This window comes from Myotis brandtii, unplaced genomic scaffold (genome assembly GCF_000412655.1).
Source record: "Myotis brandtii unplaced genomic scaffold, ASM41265v1 scaffold168, whole genome shotgun sequence".
Lineage (NCBI taxonomy): Eukaryota > Metazoa > Chordata > Mammalia > Chiroptera > Vespertilionidae > Myotis > Myotis brandtii.
In genome coordinates, this window is record NW_005356173.1 from 4,226,470 (window position 1) to 4,244,874 (window position 18,405).

Sequence of the window (18,405 nt, forward strand, 5' to 3'; positions counted from 1 at the left end):
TTCCTCCTGCTCTGAGCTTCTCGCTTGGGCAGCGATGGAGTTTTTCCCCTTCATCTTCTGCCTTTTTCTTCCCCAGTCTCCATCCTCTGTAGCAAAGGCAGTGTGATGCCTTCCATCCAGCCACAGGATGGGCCAGTGGCTCCTGCATCTGGTGCTACACGTATTACATAGAGTGAGTGAAGACATCTCTACTCTTTACTCTGGGAATTGGCGTTCTGTGTATATATTTTTAAAGATTTTTTTATTTACACAGATAATAGGCAAAAATTTCAGCATATTTCAAAATTGTTTTTTAAATATATTTTACAAGCTAATTGGAAACTTTAAGCATTCTAACAGAATAGATTGACCACAGGTTATGACTTAGATAGTATCCTTTTCATGTTCCCTAAACTGTTTCTAATGTCTTACTGAAGCTACTGTGTCCTCCTTGTTTTTATTAAGAACACTGTAAAATGAACACTGGAATTATTCTTTAGTGTTAAAGTAAAGAACGTATTTTGTGTTGTATAAAGTATTTATAGCCATGCTATCAGTGAGATTGTTTTTTTAAAAAGGTCGAATAGTATAATCCAGAATAGCTTAACTTTACATTTGATTTCTTATTATGTAAATTTAAATGAACAAAAGTGTGGTTGTATCACGATATGATCAGGTTTTCATAGGGCTGTTGGATTGCTGTGGACCATATAGTGTGGGGCTGTTTTACATGACCCTGAGTCTGAGAGCAGTTACTGGGCTCGCCCAGGCCCTTCGTTCTTGTGCACAGTCACGGAGGTGCGCCCTCCCTCTGGCTCCACCTCCTGTGTTCTCCTGTACAGCACTTCTCTGTGATTCTGCCATTTCATGCTCCGTGTTAAGGGATAACACTCTGTAGATGTTATTAATACCTAAGAAAAAATTTCAAGTTAGTTTTCTTCAAATAAAAATTTGTGATTTAAGTTACAGCTCAGTAAAAATAATTTTCGTTAATGTACAGTTTCCTCATGAAGTCTTGTTAACAAATTATACTTATTATAAAAATGTAACAGATTACCGCAAAAAGCTTTAAATTTTTATAATTTTTAAGTAAACCTAATGAAGAAGGAAGATGAATTTAAAAATAAATGGTATTAGCCCATGATCTAAATTGTGAACAAGACATGTTAATCTTCTAACAGACAAAAGATATCAAAAGGATGATTTTGAGGTGAATTCTTGTTTGTTAACAAAAAGGAATTACTCTCATACTCTAAAATTGAGGGTTCTTTTTATGAGTGTGTATATATATTTAACACCATGAAAAAAGTGCCAGTTTGAGATGAAATAATTTTAAATAAAATCCTCTCTTTAGTCCTCATGAGCCATATCCTTGTGAAAATTCAAATTAATGAGCATGTTTTTGTAAACAGAATAATTTAAAGAACCCATCTAGAACCATATCCATTAATGTGTTTTAAAAACAATATGTTTGTTTTAGTTAGCTTTTATTATGTGACACAGTAGTCACCTTTAAAGCTGTAGTTCCCTTGTTTTCAGGATGGAGAAGACTTGATGGATGAGAGTGTACTGAAGTTCTACACTCAGCAGTGGGAAGATTACCGGTTTTCCAGCAAAGTTCTGAATGGAATTTGTGCCTACCTCAATAGACATTGGGTTCGCCGTGAATGTGATGAAGGACGAAAAGGAATATATGAAATCTATTCTGTAAGACTTCTTAGAACACCAAATGTCTGTTTTCTTAGTGATGTGTCATCTTTTCAGTTGGGGGAATCCAGGCAAATGTTAAGCTATTTTCAAAATAGTAGGCTAATTTCCCTCATTTTAATTTATCAATAAATGACCCTTAATTTGTGGCAAGTAGGGAGAAGGGTGAGTAAACCAGAGATCTAAAATTCAGCCTGCACACTTCTGCGGTTTCTCATTAAAAGTTCCTTCTTCATTTATTTGACCAGCCATCAGGTTTCACTGAAAGCCTGACTCCTGGCTGAGTCAGGCCCATCAGGGCCCTTCCCTGACACTCCAGCCAGGATCTGGGAAACTGCTTCGCAGAGAGGACTGTGAAATCCCTCTCCCCTCACTTTATACAGTAACATAATATCCGGAATGATCGTTGTAGAGTTTACAATTGATGGTTGTTGTTGTTTTTTTTAAGACTGCGTGAAAATAAATTTTGAAGCTAATTTGTTAAATCACCTTCATTAATAAGTTTCTTCAGTCAAGGAAGTTTTTGCTAGGCTCACTGGTTTACACAGTGTAGTCCCCAAACCTGCAGCATCACTTCACCTGGGAGCTTGTTAGGAGTGCTAATTATTGGGCCTCAGCCTAGACTTAATTAGAAGCTCTGGAAATGGGCCCAGCAGTCTGTTTTAGCAAGCCCTCTGGTGCATAGTCGAGTTGGAGACTCTGTTGTGACTTGTTGACAGGAGGACTCAGAGCAGCATGGCCTGTTTGTTGATGATGGGGTATTGGGTAACCAGACAGGACCCCTTAAGAACCAGTAGTGTGAAAATGTCAAGTTCTGCATAATTAGATTATCCCTATGTCCAAGAATGTTGTGTGATAGCAGGGTTGCTTTACCCTCACAAATGTAGTTGAAAGAAAAACAATGTATCACAGACTCATGGCACATTTTTATCATTTATATGTACAGCTCAATTTCTATACCAAAGCATTATTGCTCCATAATTGTGCTCTGTTATATAGTTATGTGGTTTTAACAAAACTTGCTGGGTTCAGTGTTTTCATTTGAGCTTTTTGTACTTCCCCCTTTATTTTCCACTTACAAAATGCTCTCTTGTCCATGTAGGAATCGGCATGATTTGAGTCAGTTTCCTCTTGGAAGCCTGCTTGACCTACAATACATCCACCCTCTGTTAACATCACACAGTCCTAAAAATCATTAATTTTCTTAACTTTTTTCTAGCATATTTAGTAGCAGTTAAAGCAAATATAAAGAAGTGCAAATATACTTTATAGAGTATGTTTCTTAAGATTCAACTGCTTTTTAAAAAAATTACTTTCAACATTCATACTTAATACATCCTTAAATGCTACAATTACTGTTTGGAAATACAACGTACAGCCATAAGTTTTTAGGAAAGGGTAGAAGCAGTATTTCCTGTATATGCTCTTCTGATGAGCCTGTTTAATTCATTTAAAGTTCAAGTGTCAGTCAACACTGAACAGTTCTTGCACATTAACCTCTTGTTTTGTCTTCCAGAATCTCCAGAGGGTGGGGATGGGGATGCTTTGTTACCAAATGTAAAGTTTCACTTTTTTCCTAATTATTCTTTTCTCCCTTTTTAATTATAAGAAGTTGTTGGTTTCATAAACTGTATATGAAAAAAAACGTTGTTGGCTTCCTTTCAAGTCAACCTCGGAAATAAATTAATTTTGTTACTGACATATTGAAGTGATCCAGCAAGCATTCCCCCCATCTGTTCCTCTGAGTCTCCTCTGGTTTATGCTGGTCCTGCTTTCTTAGCTGCCTGGTTCTTCTTCCTTTCTCCCTTCCCTCTAAGGCTGTCTTAATTTAGAAAAAATGTTTGGAAAAAGTTATTTTTAAAGGTGTAGTATGTCTTTCCTGTAAATTCTCGGCCACCACATTGCATTTTCCCCACTGCCCACCGGTGGCCTCACTCTGCATCAGAGAGGAACACTAGAGTACATGTTGTTCATGCTTTATTAAAAATACTTTTAAATATCACTTTCAGGTGTGTGTGTGTGTGTGTGTGTGTGTGTGTGTGTGTGTGTAAGTACCACTCAGTGAAAGTTCAGTTTACAAATTAAATTTTCATATAATTCAGAAAGATGTCTTACATAAACCCAGTTTTATCTTTGGTTGCATTTGGGGAAAATAAGACTGATAACATTTATGTTTAAGTGAGTTTCTCAACAGTGTAAATGAGCGTTACAGTGTCTTAAATGTGAATATTATTTTAGCTGAATAATACCGCTCTCAACAAACAGTTTAAAAGTCATGCATGAATTATAACATTTTTGGGGGGGGGGAGCCTTTTTATAGTAACTTTCTGATATAATATCTGAGGACATTTTTAAAAGTTTTAAAAATTATCTTCATTAAGTGTGTTGTGAGGTAAAAACTTAAATTTGGCCTAGGGAATGTTATAGATTGCATCTTCAGGTGCCCTTTAAACTGATACGTATGTTCTCCTTAATCTCAATTTTTTTCTGAAGTGTGTGCTGATAAAGAGCTGTGTTGTGATGCCCCTTGGAGGTGCTAACTCAGAGTGGCTCTGATTTCATCGTGATGACAGATTTACTGAGTTATAATCTAGAACTATTGATCAGTATGACCTAGGGTCCAGCTAGTTGCTGTGACTTCAGTCTTAGAAAAACACAGTGAAAGTATAGACATTTTACACTTTCCTTTTTCTTTTCATCCAGCTCGCATTGGTGACTTGGAGAGATTGTCTATTCAGGCCCTTGAACAAACAGGTACTGTTGGAGTGTGTATGCCACTTTCCTTATGAAACCCCTACAGATTTCATCTCTCAGCCATTGTCTTCCTATCTCCTTTGGAACGTCTCAATAGTATCTCTCATCTTTGCATTGTTTAATGGATTTAAATGTTTAAAAGATATGTAGTAATACAATACATACGTAGCCTGTAATCTACACATCTTTTTCCTATGTCCTTTCTGAAGGTAACCAATGCTGTTTTAAAACTGATTGAAAAGGAGAGAAATGGTGAAACCATCAATACAAGACTGATTAGTGGAGTTGTACAGTCTTATGGTAAACAGTTTTCCTTTAATTTATTCAATGTTGTCATACCAAATATCAGTTATAACAGTACTCCAACAGATTTATTTTAAAATATTTTATCAAGATTACAGGTAGAATTTACAAGGGTACTTAATAATTCTCTTAAAGTTAGTGTGATTCTATTTGATATTACCCATCATAAAATTGTTTGGTCCTTGTACCTTAAGGAAAATTTGATGTAATAGACATTTGAATTATTTTCTTTTCTGGTCTCATGCTGAATTACTGGATATATAATATGACCGTGTCATTAATGGAGGTGAATTATAACCAGAAATTTATATCAGCTTGGAAAATTGAGATGGAAAAACCAGTAAAGTCATACACTTTTTAAAATGTGGGTAGCATTGTTTGTTTGTTTTTTGTTTTTGTTTTTTAAGTTTAAAAATCATTTTTATTATTTCTACACTGTCAGGAAATATAAAAAGTTTTCTAAAGGAGCTTCATGATAACTTTGAAGCATGCCTGGCCATTGGTCAGAATTACTTCCTTTTGTATGTCTTGTATGGTTTTTCATTTTTTATTTTATGGAAACAGTGTACTTTAATACTAGTGAATAACAGACTTTATGTCCTGCCATTTCACATTTACCTTTTAAGCATAACTTAAATTGGATGCTACACCTAAGTATATTCTGTAAAATATAAAAAATAGGGTAATTGAAATACACTTTATATTTCTTTCTAGTGGAATTGGGGCTGAATGAAGATGATGCATTTGCGAAGGGTCCTACGTTAACAGTGTATAAAGAATCCTTTGAGTCTCAGTTTTTGGCTGATACAGAGAGATTTTATACCAGAGAGAGTACTGAATTCCTGCAGCAGAGCCCAGTTACTGAATACATGAAAAAGGTGAGCTTCAACAAAGTACCTTAAGTGGCCTTCAATGAAAATTACTGCTGTCAGATGAATTCTTCTCTTTAGTATATTATGTGCAACTTTCTTCGTGGGCAGTGTGACTGTGTGTCTATAGCAGGTGCAAATGGTTTTGATTGGTCTAGGAGCTATTGTAAATTAGTTTAATAATCACAACTCAGTGCTGTCTTCACTGTTCTAAAGAGAGAAGTATAATAGCTTGTATGTTTTGCACTGTCTCTCCTAGAATGTATCTCGACGTTAGTGGGAACCACCGTCTCACCAGGTTGAGAGAAAATAAGTTTTAAACAAATAGTCTCAAATTTGCAGACTTTAAGCTTTGCTTTTTTGTTTATAAAATATCCCCTACCCCTAGCTGGTTTGGCTCAGTAGTTAGAGCATCATCCTGTGGACTAGAGAGTCCCGGGTTCGATTCCAGTCAAGGGCACATGCTTGGATTGCAGTCTTGATCCCCAGTAGGCGGCGTGCAGGAAGTAGCCAATCATGATTCTTTCATTGATGTTTCTGTCTCTATCTCCCTCTCCCTTCCCCTCTGAAATCAATACAGAAATTTTTTTTAAATCCCCTAATAATCTGCGACACAGGCTTCTAGTCTATGTTAGAGGAGAGACTCTCCTAACACCACAGGACCCCGTCCTTGTGCAGAAGGTCAGAATGGGCCTGGATCATGAGCCTTCTCTGTACCCAGTGAGGTTATGATGAAGTTCTAGTGTGGTGGTTCCTTGTTCTCTTTCTTGGTGATCCAGGTATGTTAGATGAACATTCTGAGGAGTGACCCAGGTCCAGAGTTAGCGAACTTTCTGCAAAGGGCCACACAGTAAATGTTTTAGACTTTGTGCAACTTGTGGTCTCCATGCAGCTGTTCAGCTCTGCTGCTGTGGTGGGAAAACAGCCATGGCAACATCTACATAGATAGGTGTGGCTGTGTTCCAATCAGACTTTACTTAAGGGCAGGGTTTGGCTCCACCAATATGTACGAGATGTACAACGAGATTTCCAGGGAATCTGAGGCCAACTATGTCTGCTGTGTGCTTTGCCCCTTGTGCTCTTTTCCTGGGAGAGCACGTGGACTATAGAAGCAATTTTTCTGCAAACTGAAATAGAAAGCTAGTAAGGCAGCTTAATAAGACCAGAAGCTCCCTCTCAAACCACATTTTTGTGATGTTCTTGGTGTATTTCCCATAGGGTTGTGATTATAAGTGGGCTTTAGAAGTTTGACATTGAAAGTCCTTAACAAATTTCTGATATCTCACAACCTAACAAAAACAGAACTCTTGAAAAGTATTGTACTTGGAATTGTAATAGTTCTTTGTACATATTTGTGGGTTAAGTCAGCTTTTGTATGCTGACCTGGAACCTAACCAGCTTGTCCAGAGTTTCAAACAGCTGCCTACAAATGGACTTTTGAAACATAATCTGTTTTGAATCTTAGCATTGCCTGTTATTTAATTTTAGTTTGGCAGTGTAGTTTTTATAAATACATCTTTTATGGAATTCTATTTATGGTGAGTCTTTTAAAATGGTGCATGTTTTAAAAGTGGGGCCATTTACTTTAGTCAAGGTGCACATCCACAGCAGTGGGTGAGCCTGTTCTTTCCATGAATTTTGACGTGGACTGAGGTCCTACCAGCACCCGCCCTGAGGAAAGTGTACTAGTAGTAACTTGGTGCAAGGAAATCAGCTTTTTAGACCAGGGGTCCTCAAACTACGGCCCGCGGGCCACATGCAAATACAAATATTGTATTTGTTCCCGTTTTGTTTTTTTACTTCAAAATAAGATATGTGCAGTGTGCATAGGAATTTGTTCATAGTTGTTTTTTTTTAAACTATAGTCCGGCCCTCCAACGGTCTGAGGGACAGTGAACTGGCCCCCTGTTTAAAAAGTTTGAGGACCCCTGTTTTAGACCATAAGCACGCCCCAAGCAGGGCATTTGGTAATCCTCACCCGAGGATATTCTTCAATTTTTTTTTAATTTTTTTTTTTTGAGAGAGTGGAAGGGAGAGGAATAGACACAGAGAGAGAAACATCAGTGTGAGAGAGGCACATTGATTGGTTGCCTCCCACACACACCCCAACCAGGGGTCGGGGAGCAGGCCTGCAACCAAGGTACATGCCCTTGACCAGAACTGAACCTGGGACCCTTCAATTCGAAGGCCAACACTCTATCCACTGAGCCAGGCTGGCTTGGGCGGTAGTCTGTTTTTAAAATCAGGCATGGAACCAATGGCAATGTGAAGAGCAAAGATTTGTAATGGCCTGGGTGTTTTCAACCCAGTATGGGCCTGCCTTCCAGGGAGCAGGATGCTTCCTGCATCCTGGTTTTCTTAGAGTGGATTTCTTTCTAGAGGGCTAAAGGTTTGGTCCAAATTGATTGGATCTTATCATACATGATTTTCATCACATTCAGGAAGTCCTTATGCATAGAATCTATGAGCACAAAGTTGCAATTAACCATGCAAACAGTTCTGCTCTTACCTACACATAACCTTGCCTCTCAAAACCGGGCTATAAGTCTAGTTTTAAATCCCCACTCCACCATTTACTAGGGGATTGACCTTAATCTTTTGTTTCTCAGATTCTTCATCTGTAAAATGGGACTAATAAGCTATTGTAGATATACATGTTATATTTGGCAAACAGCAAAGCATGATGTATTTGTTACTATACCTGTGCATTGATCAGAATCTCCATATGTCTGGGTGTGTGCAACACCATAGAATAAAGATGGCCCATTTTATTCAGTGACTTAAGGTGGAATTATGTTTATATTACAACATGTTATCGGGAAATAGAATACAAAACTCATGAACAATACTGAGATAAAGCGTGAATATCGAAATTCGTATTCTGCTTTCAGCAGCCAAATTGGACTGAATATCCACATACTCTGGGGTTCTCTGTCCCTATTTCTGTGTTATGAGTGCAAGGTCTGGAGGATCTTTGGCTTCTCTTTCTAAGGAGGCTTCAGTGAATGAGCAACCCTGAGCCACATCAGTATTTTTTTTTAATATATTTTTTATTGATTTCAGAGAGGAAGGGAAAGGGAGAGAGAGAGAGAAACATCAATGATGATGAGAGAGAATCATTGATCGGCTGTCTCCTGCACACCCCCTACTGGGGATCGAGCCCGCAACCCAGGCATGTGCCCTTGACCAGAATAGAATCTGGGACCCACCCCTCAGTCCATAGGCCAATGGTCTATCCACTGAGCCAAACCGGCTAGGGTGCCACATCAGTATTTTAATGTATCTTGCAGTCTTGTCACTGAGACTAATCTGAGCTACAAAAATATCTGATTACTCTAGGTTTCTAATGTCATTTTAAAAACTTTAAAAATAAACTATGTCTTACTTCAGCAATTTTCAACCTTTTTCATCTCATGGCACACATATACTAATTATTAAAATGCTGCAGGACACCAAAAAAATACATTTGTTTGCTGATCCGACACAATAAAATAGGTATAATTTTGACTCATTCACACCAGGCAGTTATCTTTGTGTTGGTTGTCATTTTTAAAAATTTGACAATCGAAGGGAAAAGAGGTTGGTCCCCTTGACTAAATAGTCAAGTATTGCATGTTGTTTTTTGTTTGTTAGTTTTTAAAATATATTTTTATTGATTTCAGAGAGGAAGGAAAAGGGAGAGAGAGATAGAAACATCAATGATGAGAGAGAATCATTGATAGGCTGCTTCCTGCATACACCCTCACTGGGATCAAGCCTGCAACCTAGGCATGTCCCCTGACCGGTAATTGAACCGTGACCACCTGGTTCATAGGTTGACGCTCAACCAATGAGCCATGCCGGCGGGCAAGTATTGCATGTTTTTAAAATTTTGCAGCACACAGGTTGAAAATTGTTTCCTTACCTTTTTTTGTTGTTATTTTTACTGCAAACTGATTCTAATAGAATTATTAGGGATAGGACATTTATATTTAGTCATTTTGAATTTGATCTTGGTATTCTAATATACTTTCCTCCAGTCCTCCAAGTACAGTGACAATCAAGAGCTTGACTTAAAATCAACAAAGAATGTCATGCCTGAAACCTAATACTACAACAATATAACACCTAGGACCTTGGTTTCTTTACTTGTGTATAAAATAAGTGATTGCTGAGGCCCCTTAGGTACCAGTTACGGTTCCCTTCCCTCTGGGCTGCTGCAGGAAGGGTTTATAGAATGCTTCTACTTTGTAGACCAAGAGGTGGAGAGTCTGTGCCCCCAGAATAAATCAGCCCTGTTTGGGAAGGGATAAAAGCTTGCTGCCGGAGAAGGCAAAATTTTTAAGAGATGAATTTTTGCTGCCCAAAGTGATTATGTTCTTCCAGGAAATGATTTAACTTAAGACAGAAAGTGGCACTTTGGGGTTTACATGCTCTATATTTCATCAGCTTTAACTCTTAAAGTATCCGGCTTAATGAAATATTAGATAGGAAGCAGCAGGTTCTTAACGTAGAACTTCTGAGTTCAAGCAAATAAAGATCTCTTACTGTTTTTTAAAATAACTTTGTAATCAGAAAAAAATACACGTTAACTATAAACTTTTTGGAAAATATAAGTAAAACAAACGTATAAGCCTGGGATGCTGTAATTTAACTAATTAGCTCTTACTGAAAACTTTAAGTTTTTTTATTTCTTCATTTGTAAATTGTTTTTTCCTTTTCCGTGTTTTTATTTGGCTATACTCATTGATTTTTTCAGAGATTATATATTAAGGATATTGACCTTTTGATACATACTACAAATACTTTTCAAGTTTATTTATTGTTCACAATTAACTATTTAGAATGTACGTGGATCTAACTTCTGTAGTTTAAACAGTTGTCTCATTGTTAAGTCTTGACAGTTGCAAATTCTAATTGGGGTTTTTTTATTTTATGTTTTCTTGGCTCTTGGGTGTTTATTCTTCCAGTTGAATTTTTCCAGAGTTCTCCAAAATTATGCCAAATTTAAAAATCATTTGGAGAGTATTGGCATTCTTATATTACAAAATATAGTTTTTGTCTCTCTTATTTCAGATCACCTGAATAATTTCAGATTATCATTAAAATATCTTTTTTGCTTTAGTAATTTAGTAGTTCCTCAGTGAAACTTTACACCACACATATTTTTGGTGTGATGTATTGTAAAATTTATTACTTTGATTAATTTTGCTATTCTGTTAAATTGTATCTTTGTGTTATTTTTCTTTTTGAAGGGCAATGTGAGAAATTGAGACTCATGAGTAATCCAGTAGATTTCAGAGGTGCATAAATTTAATGATTGGCCAGAGATTGGCCATAATGTTTTTCTTAAAATTTAAAAAAATATGTAATTACTAATAATTATTTCCATGTGGTCATTTCTACTCCAAGTAGCTTCCAGTCAAAAGTAGTGGTTCTTGGTGTTCTACATATAGGAAGTGTCTATAGGTTTCTCAGTGTCAGATAGAAGTATTACCCCCAAAGGTGAAATGCCACACATAAAAGGAAGAAAATGGATCATTATAACCTCATTAAGTCATTAAAAGAGGAGTTTGAAGGGGAAATGTTATATTGCAGAGAAAATGGAACACATCAGGGTCCCCTTAAATATGGCTGGGATTCATCCTAAAATCAAAGTACCGCGCCCCTTTTTTTAAAGTAGTTTTTTATTAGAGTATGTTTGTGAGTTTTAATTTGCCATTTTTCATTTAATAGTTTAAAATAAAAAAGAAATCAGACCTCTCACTTAACTCCTCCAGGCAGAGGCCCGTCTGCTCGAGGAGCAACGGAGAGTGCAGGTCTACCTCCACGAAAGCACTCAGGACGAGCTAGCGAGGAAGTGCGAGCAGGTGCTCATCGAGAAGCACCTGGAGATTTTTCACACAGAGTTTCAGAACTTGCTGGATGCTGATAAAAATGAAGGTGAGCCTCTGCGACTCCAAACCTGTAGATGCTTTTTACGATCTATGGTTTTGAAAGTGGAATTCTTGACTTAGAGTTAACAGCATTACAACCATCAGTCAGTTTTTAAAAGATTAATGTCTGAGTGTCTACCTTGTATTGATTTTGGACCTCTGGAGAGTGTTTTGGGTATGACTTGGGGAAGAGCATCTTTTCATGTTTAATTTGAAATATAGCTTGTTCTACGACTTTAGCATTAAATAATATCACCCTTAATTTCTTATTGAATATTTTTCTTTTGAAAATTCTTCAAGATGAAAAGGTGATTGATTATTTTGCCTTTCTCTTATCCCTCCCATGTTTTACTGGGATGTGTTAGGAGCTCAGTAAATGATTGATTTGGGGATTTGGGATTTTTCTTCCTTGGCCGTCATAAACTAACCACATGCCATACATACAATAAATGAGGAATTTTGGGGCCCTTTTGTGACTCATTTGTTATATAGTTGAGATGGATATTTGTATCTTCTTTAATTATTCATTTTGTACAACAAATGTGTGAGTGCCTATTATGTGCTAGGCATAAATTTTATTTCAATGCTTTAGGAAGCATCAGATGTTTCCTGACAAAAAGATTTTTGTCTATTATGTTAGTGGATTCTTATAGTAAGGGGGGAATATAAAACTTATAAAAGCATGACTTCATTGTTATTGCTAGTTAAATATGTAAATGTTAAATACAAAATATTTTATTGTAATTAAGTCTTATTAAGTTAACTTAATAAGTTAACTTATTTCAGGGTATTGTACATCTCAGTATAAACACATACTCAGTGGGGTGGATATGCAGAGTTCACCTCGGTGCATAAAGATGGTGCCTTTTTCTTTCAGATTTGGGTCGCATGTATAATCTTGTATCTCGAATCCAGGACGGCCTAGGAGAACTGAAAAAACTTTTGGAGACACATATTCATAATCAGGGTCTTGCAGCAATTGAAAAGTGTGGCGAAGCTGCTTTAAATGTAAGTACTATTTAACTTGAACTGCAGTTGGGCCTAAGCATCTCTACGTGTGAACTGCAGGTGTGTGCAGTGTCTTCGTTCACTAGACTCCCAGAGAGAACCTCGTGTGGCTTTTTCAAGACGGTTCACAACACCTATGTAGTAAACGCCTCCAGAAACTCTTCTCTGGCGCTTTTTAGGCATTAAGGATATCATTTCTTTATATATTTTTTCCTTTATGTCTTCTCACTATTACATTCTGTACACAGAAGATTTCTTTCATAGAAGAAGCAGGCTTTGTCACTCACAGGCCACAGGCTGTGCCTTTCAGGAGCTTTGACCTGAGAACTGCTCTCCAGTTGAGGGTCACAGGGCTGTTTGCCCTGGAAAGGCCCAGAAATGTATAGCATTTCTCCTCCACTCCCCCCGCCACAGGAGTTGCATGGAATATTCCTTCTAGATTACCTTATAATTCAAGTAATAATGTTACATAGGAAGTATCTGTGTCTGAGACAGGTACGTTGTCTTCAGTTTTGTCCCTATTGTGAACTTCAATTCTAATAGTGTTTGGGAGAGCTAATGGAGAAAAGTTTCTAGAACATAGTGCTATATCTGCATCAGATAACTTTTCATCTCTCTGATTTTATTGTGTTTAATTATTTTTTACCATACTACTTTTTTAAATATGTTTTTAAATTTTTTTATGTCCCTGCTGTCTTTGGAAGACTTCTTTTTCACTTTTTTTTTTTAAACTATGTTTTTATTGATTTTTTTTTATTTTTTATTTTTTTTTAATTTTTTTTAGAGAAGAAGGGAGAGAGAGATAGAAACATTGCTGAGCTGTTGGCTGCCCCACACACACCCTCTACTGGGGATGTGCCCTGCCCAGTAATCGAACCAGTGACCTCTTAGTGCATGGGAGACGCTCAACCAACTGAGCTACACCAACTGGGCTTCCTTCTCCATTTTTAATTACGGGGGTTGCTGCCTCACTCGCCGGATCTATGACTTACTAGGGGGAATGAATGTAAACCCCTTCTTCTAGGTTTATGAAATAATTTTACACTTACATGATGGGAAGGAACTGGCTTAGTAGTGGGTTTTGTGAAAAGGTTCTACAGGTTTTAGTGTAAGTCTAAGAATGAAGTCCTAGCCCTGGGACATGAGTGGTGTGGCAGTGGAGCCATTGAGTGCAGACCAGGACAGCCTGTTCTGGTGCAAATCCCAACACACACACACACACACACACACACACACACACACACCCCGTGGGGCCCTCCCCCCCAATCCCCGGCACTAACTGGGATCTTCCTGTCAGTTTAAAAAGAATAATGATAGTGACTATGTAAGGGGTTTTATGAATAAAATAGTTGTAAAGTGGTTATTAATTCCATCAGTGCTCAGCAGTGATGACTATAGTTTTTACCATTGTATACAATTTTAATTTTATAAACTTTTCTTACATCTTGACATTCCTTATTGCAAACTAAGTGTTCCTTTTAAAGGGCTTGATATACACACCCATGTGCACATACGTACATGTGATCCAGAAGGGGCTAACTTGATGAACAAACTGTTTCAATAATGTAAGGTGTTTTCACAGTTACTAAATCAAAGCTCAACTTAGCAGTGTGGGCACAGTTGAAAGCCAACTTTCCTTGAAATGAGTTCAGTGCTGAGTCTGTTTCTTCGGATGTGGATTAGAGTAGTTCAGATAAATGAAGCAAGTGTGCTTTTCCATGTAAACTGTTGTATATTAGATGCGAGGCTGGCTTCAGGGCACTTGTGTTCTAAGTGAATATAGTTAGGTTAAAAATATATGTAATAAATTACTTTTTTTGTTTTCATAAAATAATGGAGTATTATTTCTGATGTCTGTCTTTTCCAAACTAGAGTAAGGTCCTAGATTGGAGAAGTAATCATTCTGTAATTCTCAAGTACCATTGTTTTCTTTTTCATTTGGATGCAGTCAGCTGACATGGTCAGTGAGTCTTGAATCGGATGTTTAGTTTTTCATAGCCAGTTAAAGCAGAAGTCCAGCTTCTGGGTAAAATTGTTTTTCTATTTGTGGAAACTTCATCTGCCAGCAGGAAACGGCACAAAGAAACCAGCAGTTATATTTTACTAGAAATTAAGCTTTTAAATAGTACTTTTATTACTTAAATGTCATCCACTAATTAACATGAATTGAAAAACCTAAACAAGGTTTTCCCCATGAAGAGTAATTGTATAAAGAGTAATTGTGACCATGTATTACATCTGCTTTAACTTTAAAAAGTCAGATTGCTTTTTTAATACATTATTGATTATAATTATTATTTCCATGAGAACTTTTTGTTGTTAATCCTCACCCAAGGATATTTTTCCATTGTTTTGTGTGTTTTTTTAGAGAAAGTGTGTGGGGGAGTGTAGAAACATTAATGTGAGATACATCAATTGGTTGCCTCCTGTACACGCCCCATCCTTGACCAGGAATTGAACCCGAGGCCCTCTGATGTGAGCGCTGATGCTCTACCACTGAGCCACACCACCAGGGCTATGAGAACCTTTTCTGTTGGACTCATGAAACTGTTTTGTTGTTGTTGTTTTCCCTAATAAAGAAACATTTTTCTTTATGAAAGCAAGTACCTCTATTTTCTTCAAAGGAAGTTTTTTCTCCCTGAATTTTTGTTTTATTCTCTTATTTCTAAAGTCTCAGTGGACTCACGAGTTTGCAGGGCCATCTGACTGGTGCATGGGTGCTGGCACAATCTCCAGGTCTGAGTTACACTGCTGCCTTCATTCACCTTTGATGGGAAAGTGCTCCGAACTTGAAGAATCTCAAGAAAGAGCATGTGTACCCAGTGCTTAGCCTGGCACATAGTAGGTGTTTAAATACTTGTAAGAAAGAATCAATACAGCTGCTAAATTGTAATTTTCAATAGGCATTAATTTTCATCACATCTGTGGTAAAATGTAGCAGATATGTTGTGACACAGCCATGATTGTTTCTCATAACCCACTGATGCTGAAAAAACAAAACAAAACAGTAGATTGTTTGAATTAGTAAAAACCATTACAATTATTATACATAATTTTAGTGAGGACTTAATTTGAGAACATAATTTTTAAAGTTTGAAAATTTTTGCCAAAATAATTGAATTGGGTCATGGTATATGAGAATCATTTCTAATTAGCATATTAAATATCATAGAATACACTGCTTCAATGATTTTTTTAAGGGCTAAAAAGTTTGTGATCTAGACCTGTGATTTCATTTACACCATCAGTTTGGTTAGAAAGCAGTTTTGCTGCTAGTTATATACTGACCTAGACTGAAATTATTACAGGTTTCAAGTTGGTAATGTGATTCAAATAATATTTTATGTTAGAAACTTCAATATCTGCTTAAGAATATTCTTAAGGCATTTTTTTTCATAGTTAAAACGATTTAAAACTTAAAGGCTGTCCCTGAATACCTGACCCTTGTGGAGTCTCCACTTCACTGGCAGTTGCCCTCAGTGAGGTTTCACTAAGGAGCTGGAACACCTGCTCTTTCTTGGACCTGTCCTGACACCCAGGCCACTCAGGGCTCCAGGAATTTGGGTTGTGGTCAGGGCTCCTCTTCGAGTTCAGAGGTTTCTAGGCTGAATGACGCGGACACAGGTCAGGGGGGGGTCCCTCCCACCCACCATTGTGCAGGGTGCCAGGTGTTTGGAAGAGTTCTCTCAGCTTTACAGACCCTCCTAGTAGCGGTTATTCCTGCCTCACTGAGGTACTACAGGACAAACCGGCATATTACATTGGAAACCTTGTACACAGAGAAAGAGTCACAGGTGCGATTTAGAACTGGGTGAGTGCTGAACAAAGGAGCAGTTAAGTAACTTTTTAGTGGGTGAGTTTCATAGGCAGGTTACCCCGTGTGTGCCTTCTGGACTGAACAGAGAGAATGGGCAGCATGGTACATCAGCACATTTTACTCTTCATTGAAACTCTTTTGTAAGTCAGATTGTGAAGGTGTGAGCTTGCACGAATGGGCCAGAGCACTATAGATGTGTTCAGTCCTTGGCAATAGTGAGAAAATAATCGTCATTAAAATGGAGGAGGAGGGTGCGCTCCATCCTCTTCAGACTCTTAGGGGCATCTTGAAAGTACAGCCCACACCTTCAGGTGTTTATGTTAAAAAATGGAAGGGCCAGTATGGTTGGCCCTAGGCAGGGATATAGATATCTATCTATCTGTCTATCTATCTATCTATCTATCTATCGATCTATATCCCTGCCTAGGGCCAACCATATATATATGTATAGAGAGAGAGGGAGAGAGATTAGATATATAAATTAGATATATAGATTAGATATAGATTTTTTTTTATCTCCCAAAACAACTAGTTTCATGGTGCTGGCTAGTGTTGCAACTCAGAGGGCCAACAAATGTTACAGATAAAATTGAAATCATTATTTTCGTTCATTCAACAAGCACTTATGGCATTCCTTAATGTGAAGAATTCTCCATTGATATGCCTCTCATCGAATTCCCATGACCTCATTTCCAGTTGGCTGTATTTAGTTGACTGGTTCAGTTTAAACACACGTCTTCCTTCCTCTAATTCTCAGCACAAAGGTGGCAACTGGGTAGTATGTTTCCCCCTCTCGCCCGCCTTCTGCTTGGCCTGTGGCAACATTAATAATCTAATCCTATATAATAAGGAGGTAATATGCAAATTGACCCTCACAAGATGGCTGCCTACCACCAGGCCGGCAGGGGGGTTAGTGAGGGACGACCAAATGACTGAACAGCAAGCTGCATGGGGCAACCAAGCCGGTGGGGAGCAACCAGGCCAGCAGGGAGGGGCAGTTGAGGGTGACCAGGCGGGCTGGCAGGGGAGCAGTTAGGGGGTGATCAAGCTGGCAGGGGAGCGGTTAGGGGGTGATCAGGCAGGCAGGCAGAAGCAGTTAGGGGGCAATCAGGCAGGCAGGCGAGCGGTTGGGAGCCAGCAGTCCTGGATTGTGAGAGGGATGTCCCACAGGGATCGGGCCTAAACGGACAGTCGGACATCCCTTGAGGGATCCCAGATTGGAGAGGGTGCAGGCTGGGCTGAGGGACACCTCCCCCCCCCTGGTGCACGAATTTCATGCACCGGGTCTCTAATGTGGGATAATTTCCTACTGAGTCTGGATACCAGTCAGAATTCTCTCAAATCAGGAGGCAGCTGGCCCGTCACCTGCGGCAACAGTGACTTGTCTCAAGTCTGTCCTTTCTAAGGAGTCAGAGCCTAGACATGGCATTTCCTTGCTCTCTGAGCATTTTCTTTCCAGTCCCAAAGCTGCCATCTCAGGCTGGGCCCCATTACTTCATCTCGCTAATGATCTTTCATCTCTCCAGTTCCCATTTATTCCTCATAATACTGAGCAGTTTAATCTTTCAAAAATGCTACTTAAAGCATTAACAATTTTATTCCACATTCATTTGTTTTAAACAAGGCAAAATACAACCTCTTCCTTACGATGACATATCTACACTAATAAAAGAGAAACATGGTAATTGGCGTACGACCGCTACCCTTCCCATTGGCTAATCAGGGAGATATGCAAACTAACTGACAGCCAAGATGGCGGCCGGCAGCCAGGCAGCTTGAAACTAACATGAGGCTTGCTTCCTTCAGTGACGGAGGAAACCAACGTTCCCCGCCTGCCTTGCAGGCCTCTGAGCCTGCAGTTTGAACATTGTAACAAACATAGAAGCTAAAAAAAACCCCAGAAACCAGCTTTCAGCGAGCTGGGATCTCAGAGCTGGAGTCAGAGCTGGAGTTATACATTGTTTCGAACCGAAACAAACCAGATACCTACTTTCAGCAGCGGAGACCTAAGAGCTGGAGCCTCAGAGCTAAAGCTGGCCCAGAATAAAAAAAA

At 38.4% G+C, this 18,405-nt stretch overlaps 1 protein-coding gene across 2 annotated transcripts in view; it reads left to right on the forward strand.

Annotated features, from left to right (window-relative positions):
- Positions 1–18,405, forward strand: part of CUL1 (cullin 1) — a 65,497-nt gene that overhangs the window by 21,254 nt on the left and 25,838 nt on the right. Inside the window, exons 2-8 of one of the 2 annotated variants that reach the window (XM_005862819.2) lie at positions 77–172; positions 1,519–1,686; positions 4,390–4,440; positions 4,650–4,740; positions 5,458–5,621; positions 11,372–11,534; positions 12,405–12,535. In XM_005862819.2, the coding sequence (XP_005862881.1) occupies positions 128–172; positions 1,519–1,686; positions 4,390–4,440; positions 4,650–4,740; positions 5,458–5,621; positions 11,372–11,534; positions 12,405–12,535 (813 nt within the window). In that variant the 5' untranslated portion in view covers positions 77–127. The remainder of the gene's footprint in view (positions 1–76; positions 173–1,518; positions 1,687–4,389; positions 4,441–4,649; positions 4,741–5,457; positions 5,622–11,371; positions 11,535–12,404; positions 12,536–18,405) is intronic. The other variant, XM_005862818.2, reaches the window with a different exon arrangement.